Below are 27532 nucleotides of genomic sequence, written 5' to 3' on the forward strand. Positions count from 1 at the left end.
GAATGTCACGTTTTGAGGTTTTTGGCCTCTTTAAATGACACTTATAAATAGATGTTATAATGTACGGTAATTACTTCAAATGGATACAAATTTTTGGTTTTTTATGAATGAATATATAATTTATGTGATTATTTAACATACCCATGTATTTTTTTTTCTTTAATAATGTGAGATTTTATGATTTATGATCTAATCCATGATCCTATCTACCTTCTACAATTCTATGTAAGATTTCGATTTTGACAACCTTATTTAAATGCGTAATTCCGACCTTTGGATTCCATTATTTATGACCTTTGATTCTTCTCAAATACACAACTTTTAAATTACGCGTATGTTAACAGCCTTTTCTTTTAGTTTTTTTTTTTTTTTTTTTTAGCTTATTTGTTTATGAATAAATTTTAAATTTTCATTTTAAACTTTTTTTTTTTTTTGAGAAAATTTTCATTTTAAACTTCATTTTTCTTTAATAGAATTAGACTTTTAGGCCAGCTTTCAACACACAAAAAAGAATAAAAAACTGCATCCAAGATTCCGAATAGACATAATATCATTAGGTTTCTAGTGTTTCCAACGCAAACATTTAGGGTTCAAATTCCCCTATGCTGCTGTAACTATTGAGTTATCAAAAAAGAAAAAGTTGAATAGAAAATATAAATCTTACCTATCAAAAATAAGAAAAGAAATTACAAATTTGCAACTATCTTAAAAAGTAACCTCAGCCAGTGTAACTGGTAACTTGGAAGGAACCGAACCACTATACAGTTGCAGCTCTCAAACAAACAAAGTCCTTCAATGATCCCCTTTTTTTATCCCCTACTTTCTTTCTTTTTCCTGCGTCAAAATCCTCAAAAAAAGTATATAAAGTAGCCTATACATATTTAAATTCCAGTCAATCCGGAAAAGTGTTTACTCATGGCACGGTCCTTTCTGTAATTGTTGCTTCTTCCCCCTCCTCCCCTCCTTCCCCTGCCTCTGAAATTCCCCAGATTTCCCCTCACTTCCGTCTCAGAAGCATCAGGCTGCTGCTTATCTTGCTCCTCGTGAGAATCCCTTGGTCTTCCCCCGCCACCCCTTCTTCCCCTGCCCCTCGTGTTCCCCACATTTCCTCTCCCTTCTGCCTGAGGAACATCCAATTGGTTATCTTGTTCCTCATATGACAAGGTCAGCTTCTTCATTGCACCAAGAGGAAAGTTGCCACCTCGTCCGAGGCCATAAATGGATTCTTGTTGAGCCTGTGAAATTAATGATGCTTCCATGCTATTTGCAACTGCAACTGAACCTGCAACCTTGTAACTGTAGTTCTTACCATCCTTGACATAGTATTGGGGCTTCCTCTTGGAACCCCACTTTGAACTAGGTGCATTTTGAGCAGAGCTTTCAGTCTCCTGTCCCCAAGATTTCCCTGAATTCGACCTCATTTTGTCACCCAGTATCTCATTCTCCTCTCCTCCTGTCTCTCCTATGCTCAGACCCAAATCATCAAAAGAGTCGTCATACTCGTCTTCATACTCATACTGTAAAACTATAGCAGCAGCCCTTGTTGAATCTGTTTCAGTTTTGCTATCAAGGATATTGGAATCAGGCAAGTCCATTTGGGACTTCCTGACATATCTCCCATGATTAGATGAGGATGAAAATGAGGGACCCTCAACCGGTGGCTCCCTAGTTACAGACACTGAACTAGTAGATGACGGTGTTGTAGATTCAATTTTCCTTTTTGGTGATGCAGGTTCCTCAAGTTTACCTTTCCCTTTATCTTTCAAGTTTGCAGTTGAAGCAGATTTAGGCATTGGAATTGTCTCTAGTGAAGAGTCCAAGGACTGCAGATCTTCATGGAGTGTTCCCTCTAGAATCCTCTGAATCACGTCTTCTGGATTCTGGTTATAGACTTCAAGACAGGCAGCAAGAAAACCTTTACCATAATCAGGGAAGAGGTCCTTTATCTGACTGATTTTGGACTCCATTACTGCAGTATCTTCACCCACCTGTGCTTTGTTACTTGTGATGGGGGTTCTTGTAGAGGATGGCTCCTTAGTAGTTGCCTTTGGAGAATGCATTATCCCAGATAGATACTGAAACTGTTCATCCTCCATGAATATCCATCCTGCACCATGTTTAAACAAACATGAATTGCTACAAGGTCTGAAATCACACTTGAATGGTCCAAGAAAGATATGCTCACAGAAAAAAAAGAATGAAACACATAAGGAGAGAATGGTTATAAAACAACCACTGCGTCCATATTTAGGAACATCTGAAAATATGGTAGCTGTCAATTCTTCAAATTTTACAAGGGGATAAAAAAACATTGGGTAATAATGTTAGAGCAAACGTATGGGGGATACCAGTAAATGGCAGGTTCTTTACACGTTACAAAGAAAGTTTCCAAAAAACAAAAAAGGTAAAAATTTCCCAAACATAATATACGTTTTTTTAACCCAACCCATGTGTATAGTATACTGCAACTAAATCTATAATTTTCTGTCTAGCAAGTCCAAAGGATGTCCATCTTATAACTTCCATCCACAGGTCAGTCTCCATAAAAGGCTATATCCCTCAATAAGGTGCTGTTTTAGAGTCATCATGCTGTCCACTTGTAGTAAACCCACACTTTCTGTTATGGTTTCCAGCAAAATTATCAGAAAATCCAATTTTAGGCAAAACTAAACCTTTACTTGAAACAAATGAATAGCAACCAATTGGCCCTTTTTTGTGCCAGTAAGTTGGTGACCTTTGGTTAAAATTTTTCATGCAGAGAGATGCTGCACATTTTCATACAAATGTAGACCCAATCAAAACGGAATCAGAGTAACTCTTCCCCCATCTTATAAAACAGAAAGAAGTGGAGAGGAAAAAATACACAATTTATGAAGACAGAAAAACACCAAGACACTTACAGATCTAGTTATTTTTCAAACTTAAATACTTTTTATCCATCATTGTAGCATGTGTAACGCAATAAAGTCATCTGAATAGCTATACAAACAGTACACACCCAGCAGTCTATGATCAGCAACTAAGCATGTCTGTGACTATATTATCTAAACCAAGTAATTATAAATTGATAATTAAGAAGCATTACTGCTAGTAAAAACCTTGTAAGTATGAAAAGCACTAACCAGTATTTTGTAAACTCTCAAGTTTGCTCATTACATTGTGAACCTTTTCAACATTCTGAAGAAAAGTTTCTCTGTTCTGGTTCTCCTGAAATTGTAGGGAAATTCCATTGATCTCCCTAAAAGTTTGAACTAAAATATCTGCCCTTATGAAAGAATCCTCTACATTGGCTGGAAACATCTTGATGGCAGGTGGAAAAGGAAAGCCATCTCCGAACACTTCAGAGCTTAGATAGCAAATGTCCAATAAATTCCAACCAAACTTGACTATTCTCATTGATAGCATCTTCAAGCTTATTGCAACTTTAGATATCATTTCAATTTCATCAGCTTTAAAGATGATCCTGAACCCCCGCTGTAGAGATGGTAGCAATGAATCATGCAACCTTGCAAGTGTATTCAGCAATTCCTCATTCCCTAAACTGCATGAACAGAGAATCTTCATATCAGAAGGTAACGGAGCTTTGTCTCCCCCAACCCCCCCCCCCCCCCCCCCCCAAAAAAAAAAAAAGTAAATAAATAAAAGAAAAAAAAAAAACAAGAGGATGGGGGTGAATAGAAAAAGAAAGTGCAACTGTTATCCTTGATATCAGTTAACCAACCCCAGACAAACTATAGGTTTTATTGTAGAAACACCTTTTACACATCTAGGGGAAAAATTTCCTAGTGGTAAAAAGGTACCTTAACTCAACAGGGCAAGCGAAGTACACAGCTGCGGGTTTGTATGCGGTCACAAAAGCATCCATGGATACAATTGCATCATTAATGAAGTCCATCACCTATCAAGCAAACAACATGATTGAGTAGCATATAATCATGCACCTGCCAATATGTCACAAAAAGTAGAAATGAAAAAAGATGAATTTAAGGCGACACTTGCTGTCTTGGAAATCAATCTGTGACAAGAAATCTTTCATCTAGTTTACCAAATTAACAGCTACAACTTGTTTAATATCATACCATGTTATCAATCTGGACAACAGTATTACTTGAAAATTTTGAGTGGCAGTTGATTTGACCACATTTATGCAGCATAACGCAAACTACACGCGAGATACATATGGTTCACAGATATTATAGCATTTTTTTATCTATTGAGGGAAATGATTTAATGCACAACAAGAAGCTACCAAATAGAATCACCTCTAAATAATCAGCATGAAGTCGACTGGTTCCATGGTCTTCACTGCTTCCAGAGGAAAATAGGACCTATACATAATGTGAGGTAGAAATTTTCCATTATTATGTAATCAAATTAACTTAAATATACCCTCATTCAAATTCCCACAAGAGAAAGAGACCCACAACCAAATAAAAACGTCCATCTACATGAGCAAACCAGTTCAGTTTAACCTTAACTTTGTGTGCAAAAGTATGAAACCAGTTCATGGAACACTAAAACTCTCACTATATGATTTAAAATACATATCGCAATAATTAACAACAGCCAAGAAAGGGGGAGGGGAATTATGGACTATGTAAAATAATAATCTAAATCCCAAAAGATATATAGTTTGAGATAAAGTAAACACTCGCTCTTTTATCCCTTATCAGCCTAAGAGGCAAGAAGCTTTTAGAGAAAAAAAAGTGGGGGGAGACTGAGACATGGTTTTAAATGAAAACTACAAAATGTAGTATGCATGAGATTAAAAACATCAACATCTTTTTTCTTTCCACAAAGGATACTAGGTAGATTCAAAATAAAGATTGTCATGCAGCAGAACTCATCCAAACAGATGCTCAACCACCTCAATAGTGTTATTGTTTGGCTCAAATATTTGCATAAAAATTCCATAAGAAAGTACAGGTGCAAGTAAAGGGAAAATGTGCATCTAAAAAAGCAGATTCTAGTTCATTGAAAAAGAATTTTTGAGTTTTCACAATCTTACCCCAAAAGATGTAAGAACACAGAAAACCTTAGGTCTTTGAAAACAATCATGTCAAATGAACTTTACATGAAAAATAATATAGTTCATCTTTACATAGGCATGCAAGCTTAAAAATTGCTTGAACACCAAATCTGCCACAAATTATAAAATTAACAAGTAATTTCATGACTGATGGGACATAAGTACATGCAATACAAGAGTTGAACAGGACTGCAAGTGGAACCCACAGCAATACACAACATTCAGCAACTAATTTCCAATACAGGTTTGCTAAATTAGAACTTTGCAGATTTGGAAAGAATACCTCCAAAGATGAGCTGCAACGTTGATTCATTGTGTGAACAATGCTCAGGAAATGTGACATTACTGCAGTCAAATTATCATGGATCCTAGGCTGTGCTTTTAAAGCATTCCCAACCTGGAGGACATAATGTACCAGAGTGAGAGAGAGCATGTACTTCAATTTAAGGCATGAATCCTTCCATTAATGAATTAGAGAAACAAGTAAAACAACAGATCACAAAAACAGACACCATTTGGCATATCCCACGTCACTCTCTTGTATGATATATTGCTCCCATTATGTTAATCCCCTACCTCTCTACATTAACATTCAATTTAAAGATCAGAATAGAACTGGCAGCTTCTCAAGTCCACAGTGTTGGAGTGACTGCCATATTAACCACTACTCAAGCCCTATAGCCTTGCCAATTCAATGAAAATTATCATGTTTTTGTTTTCTGAACAAATATTATCTTGAAACATCTCCATCTAGGACTTTTTTTGGGGGGAAGTGAAGCATCTCCATCAAGGATACCAGAGGCTTACCAAGCATAAAATCAAGCCCCATTGACAGGTTTGAGGAAAGCAAGATTTTATAGTTTAATTGACCTTGTTGAGGCAATCAAACCAATGAAAATTATATCCATTCAAATTGGACACCGGAGACTTTTCACATATAAATCCCAGTCCAATTAAGGCTTTTCTTTTGGCCACACCAGTTGATAGGTTTAAGGCAGCAAAAGTTCATAATCAACTCACCCAAAAACCTTGCTGATATCAACAAATTGAGGAAGATCCTTCATTAACTCGTCCCCTTGGAGAGTAATTGTGACACTCTAGTTTTATCAATCAACCAATAAACAAGCCTCTATTTGCCCAAAGAAATGGACATTTATATCTATTTTCTTTTGTTGGTAAGTTACTCACACACCCAGTGAGTTTTGAACACATGACCTAAACCTCTAACCATTCTTATGGAAGAAGGCAGTGTCATTTAAGCTAGAGCTCATGGGCAGAATTTTATGTATATATAACCCTCATTAGCAACCAGATGTTATTCATGTCTTCAAGGCTTTCTTGTGAAACTTTTACTAATTTAAGGATCTAGTTCATCCCTCAGAATTTACCTCTTCTCTGACATAATTATGTCACATTTCTATAGAGAAAGGAAGCTGGAAACTAAAAAAGGGGGAAAAAAAGTCATAAGTAAAACCAAGGGAAAAAGATTTCCGATACAATAGACCATTTTTCCACGGAAATAGCTTACCAATATTCTGGTCAAGTCTTCGTTTTCATGACCATAGATGGCACATATATCTAACAATTTAGGCAAGTCCAGCAACTTCTTTTCCTGCAAAATAACTACAAGCAGAGTTAGTGAACAACAGTGTATCAGAAAACAATATTGGAAAGAGAAAATACATACAAAAACTCCACCCAAAATATGTTACTTATCAGCAAAAGAATTTAACCACAGGTATTATTGGTTAAATAAAACAATGATTGTGGGCAGTTAATTTGGAGTGATATGCTAATATTGGATGCAAATACAATGCTTTATACACATCAACATACTCAAAAACTCTTCACAAATCAGCAGAAGTATTTATAAAATATATGCACATAAATTGATATTAAAAAAGATATTTTAAAGATTATCAGGATTGTGAGTAACCTAAAAAAAAAGGTGTCATTTATTGTAATTGGGTGCAACTTGTCACCAAAAGAGAAAGGGTGCAGAATGTCAATAAGTATGCAACTAGCCATGTGTGTCAGTTGGATTCTTTATAGATAGATATTTTATATCGCTAAATCACACACTCGGTGGATCTAGGATCCACAACCTCATCCTCCACCTTGCTCTTATATGGGGAGGAGGTACCATTTAAACAAAAGTTCATTGGCACGTCACGTGTTCATTTTACTCTCAGCCACTACAATGCTCAACATCATAAATCACATAATTCAAAAAAAAAAAACTATAAAGAATTGCTACAAGGCCAATCCAATCCATCTTGGTTTTTCACAGGTTGGTGGGTTGATTTTTTAAAAGACATGGGGTTTGTTTGGTTTAGATTTGGCCTTTTTTCCAAATTAATGAACCCAAACCAACCCCCTCATTTTACATATACATATTATATAATATTTTTAATTACTTTGAATTGTTTTTATTGGTGCTCTCATTACACTCTATACACCACAAACACCCCAAAATTCTCACACCCTCACCCGCAATCTAACCCTATTGGGTTTGAATTGCTGTCCATCATCACCCGCACCACACCACCATCAATCCTTCTTTTACATAAATATTATAAAACATTTTTAGTCTTGTAATTACTATATATATATATATATATATATTTTGTTCGCTTTATATATTAGATGTTTAAATGGAAACCTTTTACTAGCTAGTTTAGTTTGATGCATTTGAGCTTTGTTTTTAAAATTTGATTGACCAAAAAAAAAAAATCAATTTTATTAAAAAAATCAATTTTAATCGGTTGATCATCTTTTTCTTCATTGTCCGGTTGCAATGGATCTATGGACAATGGTGTTCGATTTGTTTGGAGTGAGTTGTGTTATGCCACAATCTGTAATGGGGCTTCTAGCATGTTGGCAAGGCAGTTTTGGTCGTCATCGAAATGGGTATATATGGTTGATGGTTCCCCATTGCTTATTGTGGTGCCTTTGGAGGGAGAGAAATAGTTGGTGCTTTGAAGATAAGGAGAGATCCATATTTGACTTGAAACTATTTTTCTTTAGAACTATAATGGATTGGTTGGCTGCATTGTGGAACCAATCATTTTTATCTTTTCTTGATTTTTTAGATTCTTGTAAATTTTGTTCTTGATTGTTTCAACCCTTGTACACTTCCTGTGTACTAGGGTGTTCCCCTTTTTTTTTGACATCAATAAACTTATTACTTATCAAAAAATATTGGAGATAAATGGCCTAATGGGCCTGACAAAAAAATCCAACCCTACAAACTCAAACCAATCGCTAGTGGGTTGGTTTGCTTCAGTTATTTTTATAATAATGGCTTGGTTTGGGTTGGGTAAATTCCCAACAAAGAGAGGATGGTTTAGATTAAAAAAGACCCCAAACCAAAACAAACTAACCCATTCATGCCTCTAAATACCTTTATCAACTAGAAAAAACTGCGCACGTAAATTACAGAGTATAAGAGAGACGACCCACCTCCATGATCTTTTGGACTAAGACTATCAGCAGCCCGAGCACCAGGATCTCTATTAGAAGATCTGCAACAAAAAGAAATTCCAATCTAGTTGGTGATACGAAGAGAGACCATGAAAATACAGATTATAATCCAACACAAACACCACTTAAAAATTGAAACTTACATGCGATACAATACCATAAAGACACGGCGGCTTAACTCAAGCTCTCCAACAATGACCCCTGCAACTATTCCCTTTGCTCCACGATGAGGGAAGTCATACCATCTGCTCCTAAACTGTAGGAAGCTATCCAAAAATTCATGCAATGAAGAGTCCCTAGCCACTGAGAAAAACGGGAAGTGTAAGAGGCAGAAAGAATATTCAGATTTACCCGACCACAATCACAAATTTTGAGGCAAATGCACATTTGTAGGTAAACCAACATAACCTCTTTGAGAGCATGAAGCCAATATTATGTAACATACTTACGAACATCATAATCACTCTCACTAGAGAGGCGATCACGGTAGCTGGTACCATATACACAATGCCCTGTTTATCCTAATCCACAATTCTTATAGTCAATCACCTCCCACACAAAACAATCAATTATGAAAGACCCGCATTTTTTTTTTTTTATATAACATAGGGAACCTTTCTAAAGAAGAGAACTTTGGACTCGCCTTTAGCCAGTAAAACCTACGAGCAACTAACCCCACCCGCCAAAAACTAGTTGTCATTACCAATAAGATTTTGAATACAACCAAGACATACAAACTAAGATCAATTCCCCCAGTTTGTGAAGTGGTACTTGCATCAATGTTTATAATAGGCTAATAGAATCAAATGCCCACACTATTTTATCAACTCTACAACAAAACCCAGATATCATTTTACAAGAGAAAAACAAAGGCAATAGATACCTTCTCTCCAAAAGTCTCTAGGATTGAGCTTGAGCAAACGAGACAACTCCCTATTCAAAAGATCCACAACACTCTGAGACAACAGTGCATCCGATCCAGCTTCGTTTGGGCCGAGCCCAGCCGCCACCGCCTCGTCTTGGGGCAAATAATTTACGAAATTGCCACTCGCAGCTCTTCTGGACACCAACTCTCCGCTCTCCCTACTCGTTGTCCTCGACGCCGCCGCCGCCGCCGCATCCGATTGCTTTGAAAGCGATTGCCTGAGAGAAGACGAGAGCGTGGGATTGGGGTTTGGTTCTTTTGGAGCTGAGTTGTGATTTTTGGGGACGAATTTCTTCTGGGTGGTTTTAGTGAAACCCTTGTTTCCGTCTTGCCTATTGTTAGCATATCGATTCGACATTTTTTGGTACTGAGAGAGAGTTTTTTTTTTTTTTTTTTTTTAACGATTCTGAATTTGTATTGAGAGTGATTAGCTCACACAAAGAGGAGGCTTCTGAATATCTTTGGTCCCTCGTTTCTCTCCCATTGTTTTGAAGAAATAATATGGGAAGTGGGAACCGGCGTCGGCTCCTCGAGTTTTGCACTTTTGCTTTTGATAAGGCGATATTTTTGCCTTAATAGACTTGTGGTAACAACCAACTTACAAAATTTGGCTAAATTACATTATTTAGTATTCACCTCCCATAATTTTTGAGATGGTTCAAATTAAATCCTAAATTTAAAAAAAAATTAATTAAAAATATAAAATTTTTTTTATACAAGATAAAAATTATACTTGTAAAGACGTGTTTTGCTCCACAGCCCAAATGGTTTGGACAATGGCCCAATGAGGCCAAAACAATAAATTTGTTAAAGAGTGGGCCTGATATTGAACGTTCAATGAATTAAGATGATGCTAATCACAATGGCCTAGTTGGTATTAGAATGAACAAGATAAACAGTTTGAACAAGAAAAGTTATTCTCAGTCAAGTACGAGGAAGGTATGCTCTTATATATTTCTCTTAGACTTATACAAAAATTACAGTTATTGGTTACACGGTGATTTTTCTCTTTTTCTGATGATCCCCATTGTAATGGAGTCCTTCCCTTTTATATTCACTTCCCCTCTTTCATCTCAGCTCTCCATGTGTAGGTCAGATTGTTAATCTTCTTAATACTTGTCTCATAAGTACCTTCCTGAAATCTTTGTGTGTAACTGTAAGACTAAAAATTACTGTTCAAGTATCACTTCCACATTAATGTAGCCAGAGGGTTAGATGCAGAGTATTCAATGCGGTAGTAGCAGCTTTCTTTCCAAATATTTCTCAATTATCTGTTGTCTCATCTCTTTCTAATGCGTATCCTTCCAAGCATGATTGCCTGCTGCCCAGTGCTTGATGAGTGGTCGGACTTTAGGCCTCCACACTATTAGGCAAGGTGGTATCGCTCCTCAGACAATGTTACCTGCCCATCATAACCTAACCACTTCCTCGGCCCAATATCTATCTGCTTTCGTTTGTACTTGTTTGTCCTTGGGCTATTTGATGTCCTCGATTGCGCCTTACTGCCCAATATCCTTATCTGGGCCTTCATCTCTACAATACTTTAACTTAATCTAAGTGTATATGTGCATGAATTTCCCTCCTGATAACTTGAATCCTGACTCTTACCTCTCACGCCCCACAAGTACTTATATTTGTAAAATGACCATTGTACCAAAGGTACGCGATTGTAAAATTACCAAGTTTTTAAATTGCTCCAATTTGTCCTTCTTTATAAGTTACTATTAATAAAAACTAAAAAGTAATTGAAATTTACATAAGGTATCATTAAACCCTATCTAGATAACAAAGATATTGGTGATTTGGCTCCTAGGGAGATTTTTTAAAAAAAATTTATTGATGTAAATCAACTTGGGGTTCATACTTCATGGGCTATATTAGTTGGAACAAAATTGAACCAACGTGTGCTCCTTTCTTACATTTGGCCATTCTTGCTAATGCATGGGCTATCAAGTTGTCCTTGTGATGTGTACGTGCAAATCGAACCCATTCGTACCCCACTTGACATCATTTATAATATGTACAAAGAATGTCATGTAGCTCTCTTCCTCATTAAACAATATCGTCATTATCTCTGAATCATCTTTGAAAATTGCCATTTTATGCTAATGTCCTTGGCAAAACTCATTGCTCTTCGGGCGGCCACTTGACGTAGAGAGAAGTAGTCACTTGCTCTGTAAAAAAGACAAACCATTTGACACTACCATAGTTTTCAAGACTCTTTTATTATATGGTGTATAATTAACTCAATCTTTTAATGAGTTTATATTTTAGTTAATTAGTAAAGACACAAATATAAAAAATAAGTATCGCGATAAAATGAAAGTAAAATTGTGGGGATGAGGAACCGAAGAGGGAGAACCATAGAATAAAACCAGCCTAAGGGGCAATATGTCCCAACTATATGTTAGGACAGGTTCAGATCAATTTGGATAAGATTATCTAAGAAACTGAGAAGAGTGGTACGTCCATGGAGCCCGAGGGACAAGTACTCCTCGGGGGACCAGAGATTGACCATCAAGTCCATAATGTCAAGAGCCGAGGAGGAAAGGAGAGACGTGCAAGTAAAAAAAGGGGGAAGTTTCCAAGTAATGTACCAATCATCTCCGCATTTAATGCACTACACCAACTTAGCTAGCCACATTAATGGCAGAATGACCCCTAAACAATGTCCCCACGGCTTGTAGTACATTCTACTACTTTCCAAGCATCCAAGTGAAGATTAGTAACTATCTAAGTGGAGGGCTGAAATGCAATCCAGGTAGCTACATAAGGAAAATGGACTCCTCCAAAATGGGGGATAGACAAAAAAAATAAAGAAGAGAAATATAAAGTCTAATAAAAACTTTGTAACTGAGAAGGGAATATTATATGTACTAGTGATCCTTGGATGAAGAATTGATATAGAAATCTTTGCCTTTCTTACTATTATTCTCTCTTAAATCTAATAACTTCAGCATTTGACCTCTTTTTAAATCGTTTAGCGAAACCAACAAGGCTTGAAAGGTTGGCTTTGATAACATACCTTTACAAATCAATTGTACTGGGCCATCATATAGTCCCTACCCATCTAACTTGGGCCAGGCCGTTGAATTAGCCCCCTACAAAAATAATGCAAGTCTTTTATCAAAACCTTCAATGTAATTTGTAAATTTATAATATATTTTTTTCTTCATGCATTTAGATATACCATTTTGCTTAAAAGTTTATTTGTTAATTTACTGAATATTGATTGAATATACAGTTTTGCTTAAACCTTATTTGTTAATTTACCGAAAATGGATTGAAGTATATTTGGACCTAGAAGAAGTGAGATGTAAAAAAATAATATCATGTAAGCAAACAAATTAAAAAGCTAATAGAATAAGATGTTACCAAATAGACTCCAAGTTTTCACTTTTTAATGCAAGTAGTCTTTGCATTTAGTTGACTGTTTGAGACTTTCTTTCCCCTTTTTTTATTCAAGTTTTTTACACGACGAGATAATTAAAGCAAAGTTTTTTAGATATCAGATCATTTTTACAAAGTTGTTATATGGAATTAGTTGAAAAATAAAAACAAAGTTTATATTATACATTTATAAAGCTGATATAAAAAATTCAAAGAAGTGACAACTCTGTTTTAAAGATTCATATTAGCAATAATTAAATAATTAATTAAAAAGATAAAGAGATAATAAATGATAGACTTAAACAAGAGGTTTCTTTGTTGGAATTTTTTTTTTTTTTTTTGGGTGGGGGGAGGGGGGAGAATCCAATCTTACTACCATTTTAAATATCGGAATAAGAATATTAAAACATATTAAAACAAAAATTGAACATTCTTATAAGTTCAAAATCGGTCACTGCTGGAGATTGCTGCGACCAACCGAATTTCTTATGCTTCAACTTTAAATTCCTGAAAAGTCCCAGAAATACTTTGAACATTATCATTTGCAGGTGCTGAAATCTTTGAAAACTGTACAATACAAGAACATATTTTGTAGCGTATAGGACATACATAATTGTCTCCTCAAAAAAATATGGATTGTTGACCCATTAATTTCCGTCTTGACAAAAAAGTGAGTCCCAGCTTGTGGTAACAACAAAATTGATAGGCAGAATGAAGCATCAACTTCTTCTTTTTTGTTTCTTAAGTTCCTAATTAGTATCTAGTAGGCTAATTCTACATGCATGTATGACCTGCTTTCCTACATAAGTCAAACACCATTCTGAAGTTGTAAAAAATACCATTCTTTGGAGATGAACGGCTCTATTCTAAGCTTCCAACCTGTCAAACTTATGCCCATTCCAAGTTTGTTTCCTTAGGCAAAACCAACGCAATTAGGCAATCGGATGAATTAGGTGCAACGGAGAGCATGGAACATGCATCATGCGAGTAGGGAAGTATGAAGAGAAGCCTTGCCCAAATGGATTTTGCAGCTGGGATCTTGATTACTCCTGCACATTCTCTCTGCTTCAAGTATGATATGAAATCCTGAAACTGCAGAACACATTTTTAAGATTAACAAGGTTTTGCAACAGCATCTCACTGATTATAGAACCAGGTTTTGTTACACTTCAGAAGGAACTAGATACGCATTAGATTAGGATACTGAGCAAAGCTAAGGAGTTCACGACTTCATGAATGCAATATAACTGATATCTCCTAGCTAAATGAAAAGTTTAGGAAGGCAAACTATGAAATTAGTAGTTGCATGAGCACATTAGGGCTCTTATTAGAGTTTATTTATAGGAGATATCATAAATTCTATGCATTGCCCAGTACATTATGTCAGTCCTACCAAAGCAGGGTCTTGTGAGGGGAGATCTTGATATGGTCCTATCCTTCAGCATTCCTGCACGAAGTGGCTCCTCTCAAGAATCGAATCCCCAACCAAAAACTTTTACCATCACACCAACCAATGGCCCCTATCCTAATCCAAAACATCATATTTGGAAGGAGCTTTTATGGTAACAATTAATTGCTCTTTGGGTGATTCACAAAATCTAAATTAGCTTTGATTAGAATTGAGTCTCCCTAGACATGATATAATTAACCACTACACCAGAGAGTGGCATTGGCTTTGAGGTATGATTACTTTCATAAAAGAAATACAGAGCCAAGATAACTTACGCCTTTATGGTCGCCTGCAGAAGATGGAAGCAGCTGACAGACCTCCCTCTGCATCATGTGTCAAAGCAAAAAAGAATCACAAGTGAAATTGGAATATGAACTTTTTTTTGGGGGGTTGGTGGAGGGGTATACACATGCACTTCAATTTATTCTCAACAAAAATCCAAAAGTTGAAAATTATTTAAGGACTCACTTTATGTGGTGGGGTACTAGTGAATGTTGATTTCACATGACGGAAATCTGTGCGTTTGGACATGTCTAATTTAGCAGGCCATCTGCACCAAGCATTATCAAGAAAACTTATCATTAGAAATTCGTCCCAATTCATATAAAATTTTATCAGATTAGCAATTTAAAAAGGGAATTGAAGTCCTTACTCAGCAGGCTCAGAAGTGGGGTTTGAATATTTGCAAATATTGGAGTCCAATTTATGTGCATAAACTGTGCAGTAATGAACCCCACTTTTACATAATGTGCCCTGCCACTGATATTCCGGACATTGCCCAGAACTTTCCATATTGGATGTTTCTGAAACAGGTGGAGGTGGAGGGGGAGGGGGAGAACTAGGTGGAGGAGGCGGTGGAGGTGGAGGTGGCTGTGACTGAGGCAAAGGAGGTGGAGATGGAGGCAATGGAGGTGGCATTTCAGGCTGAGGAGGTGGTAGGGACATTAAAGGTGGTGGAACTACAGGCAAGGAAAACATTTGGTCAAAATGCTGCAATGGAGTTCCTTGTATCTGTGCGAGTGGAGTTACAGAGGCAGGTATAAAAGGAGCATTACCATGAAAATTATTAGGCATTACACCTGGAGAGACTGGGTTCAAAGGCATATGATGATTTAAACCCCGTGCATCCCAGGGACTATTTGGTGGAAGGTAAGCAGGTCGCATAAATGGAGATGAATGAATTTGCTGTGGTGGTGGAATTGGAGGTCCCCGTGTTGCCAAGGGCATGCATGGAATGTTCCCAGGAGCAGAATGTAGCTCGACTTCAGGTTTCTTATATGTCCACATTTGTTCAGCAGTGCCAGAAACAACATGACTACCTAAAATAAAATCATTTCATATAGAATCCTTCAGTGATATGGAGGGGGGAAAATTAATTAAAAAAAAAAAAAACTTTTTGTTTGTATTTCTATATATAATTTATCACCTCCTTGTGAAGGATCGACCACTACTTTATTGTCATAACCATCAACTTTTCTCGCTCCAATTTCAGGCATTTCTGTACTACCAGAAACTGCCCAGTTTGACTGAAATGAATATCCACCTTGCGCAGTGTTTATATGATTATCAGGTTTCATTCTGGGGGATACAAGCTCCCTAGAGCTGCCCTCGTGTTTCACTGGGAAAGGTGCAGGATTGTGCTTTCCTGGTTGACTGTTCATAGGAGGAAAGTTCACCAAATCATCTAGGGGTTAGCATGGGCAAATCATCTCATTACAGAACTCAAAAGGATGTGACAAGAAATATAAGCACAATTCTAGAAGTTCAAACAATTTAATCCTGGCAGATTACATACTGCTACAAAAGCAAAGAGTTTTTAAGCAAGATAGAAATAACCAACAGAAATACAAGAACAATGCTTCATTCTCAACTCCAAATTCAATAAAAATATGTAGTTTTGGGCATACTTCAATATTTAATCTTAAAAATAAGGCATGGAACACATTAAATTTTAAGGATAAAATAGCAAAGAATAACAGAATCAAAACAAACAAACCAAATGAAAGGTCAGGTGCAAAACATAATAGAATGAATGAGTCACATTTCCATGAAGCAACAAAATTTTAAATGTACTTGAACAAAGTAAGTTACACAAGCAACCAAAGAGTGTTGTACCCATTACCATACCCTCCATACCATTCTCATTGGGGAGGAGATGCGTTGTCAGCAAGAGCTAATTGGCCGAATAGAATCAGGAATTTTTTTTTTTTTTTAATTAAAACCCATTCTGGGTTAAGAGGCCAGTAGTGTTGTTAAAAGCACGCTTAGCCGTGCTTAAAGCTCGAAGCCCTAAGGTCTTAAACACTTTGCTTGGCCAAAGCGAGGCTCATTTAATGAAGTGCACCTTAGGCATGCTTTTTTGGCACTTTTTGAAGAAGCACAAAGCATGTGTAGACACACTTTTTTATTTTCTTTATTTTTTGATAACATAGGGAGCCTTTCTAAAGAAGAGCCCTCTGGGTCGCCTCTAGTTAGAAAAATCTACGACCAACTGTCCCCATCCACTAGTACCAAGGCACACTTGTTTATTTTATTTCTAAAAAAGATATAAATCATTAAAATTAGTTGCTCAATCCTGGGGTTATGACATGGACCATAGATTTATTACAGAAATGCTATTCTTAAGGTATTGTATTACACAAGCAATATTTTTATTTTCAAGGCCAATTACCGTTCTTGTACTTTTTTGGTCTTCGCCTTTTAAATATGTGTCAATAGAACCATATACCTCATTGGATCATAATTTTTTTTTTTTTTTTTGATAAGTAACGAAAAAAAAATTATTAAGAAAAAACTAGCCAACCTGGGTACATTGGGGATGTATTGTGGGGGCAAAAATCAAGAACCAAAATTACAATGATCAAATAAAGCGGGAAGGGAAAAAAAGGAAAATGCGAGCCACAATCTCATTATGGTTATGTATTTTTATAAAGTACGAGAGAATTATATAAAATGTTTGAAAAATGTGCACTTTACTTTAATCAAGCGTGCGCTTGCACTTTGCATCTAAGCTCCAAGAGGCCTGTGTGCTTTAGTGCATTTGGCGCTTTTACCAACACTAGAGTTTAGAGTTGTTGGAGCTCATTAGTTCTTGCTTCTTGCCTAAGAATTAGTTTACATATTATAACCTTGTCACCTCTTAGCCATGAGCATCTATTATAGCATGAGCACCTGGATATATAATCCATAGAATAGGCCACGGCTATAAGTGGGAAAATTTTATAAGATTGCTATAAGACTAGCTGCTCTATGGTACGCTATGCTCTATGGTGCTGAATGTTAGGCTATTAAAAAGCAACATATTCATAAAATAAGTGAAGCTAAAATGAGAATGTTAAGATAGGTAAGATAAGATTCTCCTTAAGGAAATTTGCTCAAAGGTAGGGGTGGCTCTATTGATGAAAAGAAAGGAGAGTCACTTGAGATAATTTGGTCATGTTTAGAGAAGAGCGATTAATGTACCAATAAGAACTAGTGAGTTGAGTCTAGTTGAGAACCAAAAAAAGGTAGAGGAAGACCAAAACTAATGGTAATCTCAGGTGTAAAAAAGGACATTTTAATTAAAGAAGTAACAGAGAGAATTTCCGGAAATAATAACATGGTGGAAAAATACATGTGGCCACCTCTAAGTAGTCAGTTGAGAATCCATAGCCAACCACAAAAATTTTGGGACTAAGACTTTGATTGTTGTTGTTTTGTAGGCCATGGCTTGGTCAAAATGAAAAGATTAACTATTTAGAGGACACAGAACATGACTTTCTACTTTCACACAAAGGATTTAATAAAAGTTATTCCTTAGATTCATATTGTTTTCTGATTGGTAAATTACACACACCAAGTGGTCTATAACCCACAACCTCATCTTCCAACAAGTGGAGGAAGTATCGTTTGAGCTAGAGTTCATTGGCCATATGTTAGTGATTTATATTGTTCCTTTTACTTTTTACTACGAAGTGGAGAGACCCATCTTTTAAGTATGGAATATATTAGGAATTTATGCAATCCAAATACTTTGTCAATGGAAGAAACTATGGACAAGAATCACTAACTTCTATAACAATACAAAGGGTGCAAATAACACATGAACAAATCAAGTTGAATATGCCATAATGATTCAGTATCAAAAGATAAGAATTTGAATGAAAAAACAATTGAAGAAATTCAAACCTGAATTCTATCTGAAAGAACACTCCAGGACAACCACGGAGATTCTTCAAAACTGTAATCGCAGCATCTACACTGCTACATTCAACAAACCAACCACACCCCATCTGCATATTTGCTCGTGTCAACCTGACTACAGACCCGACATTGCCCACAGCAAGACTACAAATGGCCATTAGCTCATCATCTGTGAGGAATGGGGAGTTAATATTAGGAAAATTAATCCTAAGAGTACTTGATGACACTTTATCTTCTTCCCTCATCATAGCAGTATGGCTGTTTCCAGATATATAACTGTCAAAGTAGCTTGAGCTTTGATTGATATTATATTTAGCACGTAATGATGAGAGTAAGGAAGATAAGCGAGACATCCTCTTCCTACAGCTATCAGCAGGGCTCCCTGGTATAGTTCGAGTGTGAGGTGATCCAATACTACTACTAGACATGTTTCCAAGGTTATTGATAGGCACTGCAACATTAGCAGGAGGTGCCCGATAATTACTTCTTTCCATACGATGCTGTCTGAGATGGGCCATTACAGATGCAGCTTCTTCAGGAGTTTCAAATTCCATCAGTACAGCACCTTCATTGCTAAGCTCAGTAACCATGTAAGGACCCTTATAATGCACTTTCCTTGATTCATGCAGGATCTCATCCTTGGCCCATTGGCTTGAAACGTTTCCAACATAAACATGAGAACTAGAACCAACCGCAACTCCCTTCATCGAACCCCTAGTACCCAGTCCTACATCCATGAACTTTACGCGCCATGGAAAATGCCGTCGCATATAGTCCCGAGCCTTTATGGCATCCATGATGTTTCTGTACTCAATCAAGGAAAATCCTTTCATTGGAAAGAAGAAAAATTGTTCTATTGGACCAAAACTCTCAAACTGAAACCTTAATTGAGCTTCAGATGCATCAGATCCTGAAAAACCTACCCAGAGCTGTTTGGAAGCAGAGACAATATCCATGGCTGCTGGTTCCCCATCAGAGTACCAAACAATTTGAGTTGTTGTGGTAGTACATGGTATTGTCAAGTTATGTTTAGGAGATGCCAAAGAATTATGTAGGCCTCCACTGGAGGATCTCATGGTAGATAAACTGAAATCCATATTTGAAACCTGATTCTTCTCGACATGAAAAAAATTATTTCTACCTTCAAATGAATTACTCCTGAAGTCTGATGGCGTTCTTCTGGGTGAAAGCCTCTGGTGGTTCAATAGGTCCCTGGAAGACCTGCCATGTGACAAATCTCCATGCTCACCAGACTCAAAATCCATGGACCTCAAGCCCCCAATGTCATGAGCAGAACCTGTATTTAAGCAGCAATCAGATTCAAGATGAATTACAGACCCACAAAGTTTCAAATATGTTTGCAAACTTTAACAGAAAATGTATAATATATGGTCAATCATGGATTCTTAAATTACCTTTCTTACCAGATAGATCACTGGAGTGCTCACGTTGATTAGAGATCCTAGGCACCAGATATTGTTGATTGATGTACTTAGTTGGATCAGATTCATCCACATCACTGTCTACCAGACTGTTTTCTACAGACATTACTTCTTCATATGATTGAATGATTCTTTTCATATCTGACATAATTTCTGAAATAGTATTAGAAAACGATACATTAGTTAATTTCTTGCACTTTGAGAAAATCCATCTCTGCAATGATCGGTCTTTTTCAAGAACCTGCACAAAAGAAGTCCCAGTGGAAGACATTATTAGTCCAGAGCATAAATTACTGAACATGCGTACTAGAAATTCAACAGAAAATTGAAAAGTTCTTTAAACTTGTCTATCTTCAACCACAATTTGAGATATCTGTGCTTTTGGAGATCTGCCATTCATAAGGCAAGGATTATGTGCTTATTTAAAAAAAAAAAAATTTATTTACAAAATAATAAATAAAAAATTTTATAAAAAAGAAGTGAAGAAGAAAAGGGAAAAAAAAATTTTATGATTAAATACTAGCGCATATAGGAGCACCATCATCTTGTCAATAGCAACAACAAAAAGCCAACCAATGCCAACCAATTTTCAGAACCAATTAGATTTGTTAAAAGCATTTATTTTTATTTTTAAAATTAATATTTTTTTAATATAAGAATATAATTAGAAGTAAAAATTATCTATGCACATCAGAATCATGTAAAAAAATGGGACGCATCTTAAAAAAAAAAGATAAGGAGTCAATCAGTCGTGAGTAATTCTATATTAATACATTTGTTAAAGCAAACTTACTTGCTCTTCCAGTTCCAGGTGAATATGGGATTCAAGTTCAATTAAGCCTAGTTTATGGTTCTGCAGAACCTTTTTTTTTTCCATAAGATTTATGTTTACCTTCTATAATAGACTCAAATGCACATTTTCTTGAGGTCATACAAATTCATATATGAATAGCAACTCTCATGAAATATGCGTCATGCCATGTTTTCCACAAAAGTCACTACATGAAACGCTAAAAATAAAGGGAAAATACATTAAATAAATATCTAACAAAGCCACAAACCTGACATTTAAGAGAGTGAGAGAGAGAGGGATCACAATTGACACTATATTATATATATATATACAGTATGTATGTATGTATGTATGTATAAGTACAGTTATTTGATATGCACTAACCCTTAGAGAGATTGTGCATCTAATGAAAATAAAATCCTAATCTAGTAGTCAAAAATATTTTTTTCACATAAAACAAGAATTAATAATTACCATAGCCAACAAGCAGCTCTTTGGAACAGGTGATGATGCATCTACCGAAACACGGTAGCCATCTGATACTAGCTCCTCATTGCTTCCAGTGCTTTTGTCAACAGAACCAGTACATTGTTTAGATCCATCACTAGTTTTACCCAACACAGGAGCCACATCTTCAACAAGCTTTCTTGTCACCAGACTTAGAAAATATTGACCCTCTTTATTAACTCCCTCTGCTACACCGATGTTAAAGAATTCAAAAGATGCTGCTAGCAAGTTTTTAGGGCAACGAAAGAAAATACGGAGCAAACTTAACACACGGAATTTGGATAGCTTAATCAATGAAGATACATCTTCATCTGAAAACATTTGCTTAAGCTCAGCAAAGATGTCCGCAGAATCTTGCATCTTCAAAATTTCTTTGTCAACAATCTGAAAGATATCCTTTCCCTCAAACGATGATACAAAGAAAGAAAGCACGTTCTGAAAAACCGCAAAGCAAATGCCTCGAATGACAGACGACGTTGGTGCCTCTGAAGAAGCGGTGCAACAGATATCAACCAGACCAAAGATACAGGCTTTAGCAGTCAAAAATGCAACCCCATCAGCATCCTCTCCTCTATTTATCACTGCCAAAGTCCAGTTATGCATGTTGATAACAACTTTTGCCGCTGCTTCAAGAGCAGTTGGACAATGTGATGCATATCGAGGGATGAGTTCCGCCACTATACGTTGTACACTAGAACAACCTGCAAAGCTAGCAGTCAATATAAAAGTAGTCAGTTCAAAAGAAGCAACATATTCATAAATTGTGTGCAGCGCCACGGCAATATAAAACTTGAAATGAGGCTTATTATAAGTAGTGAAAAAGGACATGTCAATTAAGGAAATACTTCCAATGGCAAAAAAAGAACATATATGAGTGTGTGTGTGTGGCCGACTCTGACTAATCTATTGAGGATCCATAGCCGACCCGAATAATTTGGCATTAAGGCTTGGTTGTTGTTGTTGTTGTTGTAATGATTTTTTTGTAGGCCTATTGGTTGGTACTACTTCCTTAACATCTAACAAATGGCAGCACTGAATTGAGTTCATCCTAAATCTAGCTTTTCTTTTCTTTTCTTTAGGATTCTCAGCAACCAAACAGAGAGTTAATTGATAAATTCGCTTAAAAACTCTTCCACCAAAACAAGCTCACAATGCTGAAATTGAAACTAGTATGCTACGAATTGAAGCCAAAATTGCAATAGAAGAAATTGTAAAACCCTAACCTCTGGAAGCGGTGATGAGGGAAAGATAGGCCTGTTCGAGGTCAGGCATGGAAGCAGCAGAGTCCTTGTGTGAAAGGCAAAACCTAATACGCTTATAGCATTCGTGAACGCTTCTAATTTCGTCTCTGTTTCTCCTTCTGATGAGAATTTCCTCCTGAGAGAGCGGCGGTGGTGTTGACGGTGGAGCTACGGGGCTCTCCTCGTGCTGGGGTAGGGATTGTGGTGGTGGAGGTGGTTGTGAAGGTGGCTCCGACGGTGGTGGTGGTGGAGGAGAAGAAGGAAGAGGCGGTTCTGATAAGGACTCGTATAGCTTTCGCTTCTTCAGAGGCTGCTCCGCCGAGGCCATGGCCAGAGAGACAGAAAGAGAGTTGAGGGGCACAGTCTCGTGCTCTCTTTTTGATGTGACCGTGAATAATGTAAACCGAACTTTCAAGATGTTGAAAAAATAAAAACTAAATTGCAATTTTAACCCTTAAAATTTAGGATTATTTTCATTTTGGTCCCTTATGTTTAGGATTTTTTTTATTTTATTCTATAAAGTTTGATTTTACTTTCAAAATGGGCATTCTATCCTTGTGTAGCTAGACTTGCTTCAAGTGCCAAATAAGCTAGTAGTCATATATCCATATCACCTATTTTTACCTAATTGTGTGCCACATCACCCCAAAATAATTAAGAGAATAAAAATCGGGCTATAAGAAATAAAAGAAAACATTGAAACTCATTTCCCCCCTCTCATCTGATGGCTGAAAGACCTTTCTCCTCTTTGTTTTCTAATAGCGCAAATAATCCTCTCTCTCTCTCAAGAAAAGTGATAGGCATGAAACCTAAAACGGAACTTGTTCAAATATGTCTTGAGTCGACTCAATTGCAGCAAGTGCAACTCATTGTCATAATCAACCCTTGGCAACGACATGGGTGTGTTCTAAACAATTGGTCTTTATTGTGAGTCTCATATTGGTTACGAGGGTTCTCATTCTTGTGTTTATAAACTATTGTGGACATATTTTAATAGCTTAAGAGATGAGCCTATTATAGACATGGGTCTTATCTATGTCACATACATGTCCCACCCCTACCCAATCTCATCAAAAGCTTGTGGACATGGATAAGTTTTACATTGGACCTTTTATTTTTCTATCTTTTTGGGTGTTTATAGCCAGTTATAACTATTTTGGTTGAATCCATTGTAGCCCAGCTTTCATTGTAAGCTAATATATTATTTTATTGTTATTTTGACCAAGTTAGTGGCTTATTTAATGTACAATCACAACACTTAAACTTGTTATTGATGTATCAATCATAACATTAAAGTGTTGTTCCTTTATTATCTTGAAAGTGTTATTGCTCTCCCATATATTTTTATCTGGATTTATTGGTATTATTGCTTGATTGATTAGAGGAAAGACACAACTTTTTTTTTTTTTTTTGAGGAATAGAGGAAAGACACTATTACAAGGTTATTCCTAAACTTTTGTGCGTGAAAGTGCGTATACCATAAAAGTTGATGTTATAGTTTAATCATAGGGGTTTTTTTGACACGATAATCAATTTGCATCAAGTTTTACACTGGGTGGCACAAATCAACTTTGAACGACAACTTATTCTCATTATTTTAATAGCACAATGAGATCATTATGAAACTCATTTTAGCTTTTTTGTTATTTTTGTTGATTATATGGATTACATTTGGTTTATTTATGAGTTTTTCCATTCACTAGAATATTTCCAACAACCCTAACTCAGGTCCCTTCAACTTTCAAACCATGATCTTGCATCTTATATCCTTCAATCAACATCATTCCCAAGATGAATTGCTCTGAAATCTCTACAAGCGGAACGATCAGGACTCACTTATCTTTAACTCACTCACATCCTCTAGTTATTGTCACACCCCTAAGATTGGTGCAATACTTAATTTCATCAGTTGAGCTCCGACGAGAAGATTGCCACTTAGAAAAACATTAATGAAATCGTGGTCGAGATATGTGGATTGGTAGCATGTTGGTGATTCAAGTTCAATGATGGCTTAGACATTGTGACGATGGCTATGATACGTGCATCATTTAAGTTTGGCAATGGCTTGACCATCACATACACACATACACATATTTTGAGAAACTTGACCATCATATATAAAATGCACTTATGATGGTTTTTTTTTTTTTTTTTGTGTGGCTTTTGTTTAGCAATGTGCTATTGGAGAAAGTATACAATGTTTTGATAATACCAACTCAGCATTTGTTTTGGTATTTCCTACCCAATAAATGAGTGACACTTGTTTCAAAAAATTACATCAGGCTACTCTAATAAATTAATCACAATCTTTTATACTATCGGGAAAATAAATTAATCATTTATTGGAGTAGTCTGATGTGGTTTTTAAAACAAGTGTCACTCATTTATTGGGTAGGAAATACCAAAACAGATACTGAGTTGGTATTACCGAAACATGGTATACTTTCTAGTGCTATTGGGTTTTATGTTTGGCGGAAGAGGAGAGATTATGTTTCATTAAATTTTGATGCTTCCCTCCCTGTTTTCTCATTTAGTTGACATGGCAAGACAATTCGACAAGAATGGGTGACATTGTCACATGAATTGGCATTTAGCAACCAAGTAAGTAACAAAAATGTATGAAATGACTATTTAAAAAACAAAATAAAATTTGATGAACTAAAATGAAAACTTTAAAACCGAAGGGATCAAAACAATAATAACAACAAAACTAAAGTTTCAAAAATCTAAATTACTAAAAAAAAAAAAATAGAAGAAGAAGAAGGGTAAAACAATTTTTTATCACATAAGTTTAGGGGGATTTTGCCAATAGTTTATAGTTTATCTGGCACCTTTTGATATTTTCAATAGAGACGTCAATGATTTAAATTCCTCTCCTCTAAATGTCAAACTAAAACAATAAATAATAAAAACACAAAAAACTTTTGGAGATTTTTGGGAAATAATGTTTTTTACTATCTATTTACCAAATGAGAAACATTTTTTTTTTTTTTTGATACCAAACAAAGGAAGAGTCCATACAATGTTACATAGAGCAGGATTGTACCACCTGTAATACAAGGGTGTGTTCACAGCCTGTTTAGCAAAACACCACACAACCTTAACTACTATATGAGGGACAACCAGAGTATTACAGAATAAATCATTTTGAGAAAGAAAGTTTAGATCAGCTATCCTACTACTATCTAGCCAATCTATGCTTTTCCTCAATTTGAAAACTTGATGGAGATTGACCCTGTCAGTTAAGAACAAAACACGCTGAAAGCCATAGTTTTTAGCTATGATACCAGCTTCCACCATTGCTTCAAGTAGAGCTTTTATTGCTGCGTTGGTGGGACTGCAATTAACCCCTGAAAACACTTCCACTCTCTACATATTTACAGCTACAAAAGCATATGCTATCCTTTGTGGCTTTGTTCTTCTTGCTTCAACTAATTTGATGATAAGCTGATATTGCCCTGCATCTGTGAGATGGCCTGACTTGGTTGCTCTAAGCTCTCTGATAGGATGGTATGGACCTGCATAAGCCTTCCTGTACCTGCAAGATAAAGTTTTGGCTGTTAGAATAACCTCTAGGGGATTCAGGTTCAAGCCTTGGTGAAGCACTTTGTTTTTGTGATTCGAAATTAACCACAAAATAGTAAACATTGATTGAAGGATGACCAAGCTTTGATCTTCATTATTTAAGCAAGAGCTGATATAGTCTTTTAACCAAGACTGAACAAACATGTTGGTGATATTAGAAGTATGCAGACCAAGATCTGAACCAAACCAACAAGCTCTAGAAAAGCTACAAAAGAGAAATAGATGTGTAGGAGTCTCTTCTTCAGCATTACATAAGGGGCAAATGTCACCATTACTGATGCCTCTGCTATGTAGAGTGGTCATTGTAGGTAGGTTGTCATGGAGAAGTTTTCACACAAAAATGATAATTCTTAAGGGTACATGGGCTTTCCAAATTACAGTCCATATCTTCCTTTTCTGCTAGAATTGTTGTGACCCTAAAGAGTCTTCAGTTAACAACTCATAAGCTCTCTTGGTACTATAATTCTCATCCCTTGAGTATTTCCACATAAGCCTATCCTTAGAAACATTGATTTTGGAAACGGGTATTTGCAAAATGTTGACCGCTTTAGAATGATGGTATAATCTCCTAATTAAATCCATTTTCCAACGTCTAGAGTTATGATCAATAAGATCTCCTACTATGCTAGTTTGCAAAAAAGGAAGTAAAGAACTATCTCTTAAGTTTGGTGACCAATCAGGATGTGTAAGGGGTATATCAAAACCATCTCTAACCAACCATTTGCCTTCCCGAAGAAGAGGATCACCTTGCTGAACAATATTTTTCCAAACCCAGGAATGATGTGCTTTAGGTGTGTGACCTTGCAAGGATTCATCAGGATGACACTTAGCCTTAAAAGTTCTAGCTAAGAGGGATTGGGGACTGTTAATAAGCCTCCAATACTGTTTTACCAACAAAGCTTGATTCATAGGGTTGAACTTCTTAATGGCAAGACCCCCCCATCTTTTAGGCTTGCATATTTTATTCCAATAGATCAAATAGAGTTTTTTCTCTCCAGTTTCATGACCCCACCAAAAAGACCTCACAATAGCATCCATCTTGTTGCAAATAGATTCAGGAACCTTGAAACGAGAGAAGGTGTATAAAGGAAGAGATTGGAGTACAGAAGAGATGAGGATAGTTCTGCCCGCCTGTGAAAGAAGCCTAGATTTCCAATCCTACAGCTTGGAAAGAAGCTTATCAATCAGAAAATGAAAATCAACAATACGATTTCCTTTCAACTTAAAATTGATACCAGGGTATTTGCTGGGGGGTTGGACAAGGTTCACATTCAACACTTTCAAATTATTGGGATTTAATACACAAATTTGAAAAGATGACAGGCATTTTGAAATCATGTTTTGGAAATACAATTTTAGGAAAATATCTAAAATAATTTTAAAAAAGTTACTGTTCCATCGATAATATTAGAAAAAACATTATATTGCAAAAAAGTCCCCGAAAACTAGCACAATTGCCCCAAACAAAAACAAAAACAAAAACAAACCCACTCCATTCCACTCCT

The 27532-nt window shown here is 36.2% G+C and overlaps 1 protein-coding gene across 1 annotated transcript; it reads right to left on the reverse strand.

The window, feature by feature from the left end:
- Nucleotides 1-510: 510 nt before the first annotated feature.
- LOC126708057 (uncharacterized) lies at nucleotides 511-22842 on the reverse strand. The gene is made up of 18 exons (XM_050407878.1): nucleotides 22425-22842; nucleotides 21169-21902; nucleotides 19884-20142; nucleotides 18445-19756; nucleotides 15704-15930; nucleotides 14930-15596; nucleotides 14746-14827; nucleotides 14553-14600; nucleotides 13722-13919; nucleotides 9396-9834; nucleotides 8656-8815; nucleotides 8492-8553; nucleotides 6558-6652; nucleotides 5313-5426; nucleotides 4263-4328; nucleotides 3801-3898; nucleotides 3123-3541; nucleotides 511-2107 (listed from the first exon to the last, which is right to left on the reverse strand). The coding sequence occupies exons 1-18, from the start codon at nucleotides 22768-22770 to the stop codon at nucleotides 882-884; spliced, it is 6552 nt and encodes a 2183-aa protein (XP_050263835.1). The 5' UTR covers nucleotides 22771-22842; the 3' UTR covers nucleotides 511-881.
- Between the last annotated feature and the right edge of the window lie 4690 nt (nucleotides 22843-27532).

The sequence above is a fragment of the Quercus robur genome, chromosome 12 (genome assembly GCF_932294415.1).
Source record: "Quercus robur chromosome 12, dhQueRobu3.1, whole genome shotgun sequence".
Lineage (NCBI taxonomy): Eukaryota > Viridiplantae > Streptophyta > Magnoliopsida > Fagales > Fagaceae > Quercus > Quercus robur.

Excerpts from the sequence above, each read along its gene's own strand:
- LOC126708057 (XM_050407878.1), bottom strand. The coding sequence starts at position 22,770 with ATGGCCTCGGCGGAGCAGCCTCTGAAGAAGCGAAAGCTATACGAGTCC. Across the intron at positions 19,757-19,883 it reads GCACTCCAGTGATCTATCTG|GTTCTGCTCATGACATTGGG; the intron begins GTAAGAAAGGTA and ends GCTTAAATACAG. Across the intron at positions 14,828-14,929 it reads CCCACTTCTGAGCCTGCTGA|ATGGCCTGCTAAATTAGACA; the intron begins GTAAGGACTTCA and ends TGCTTGGTGCAG.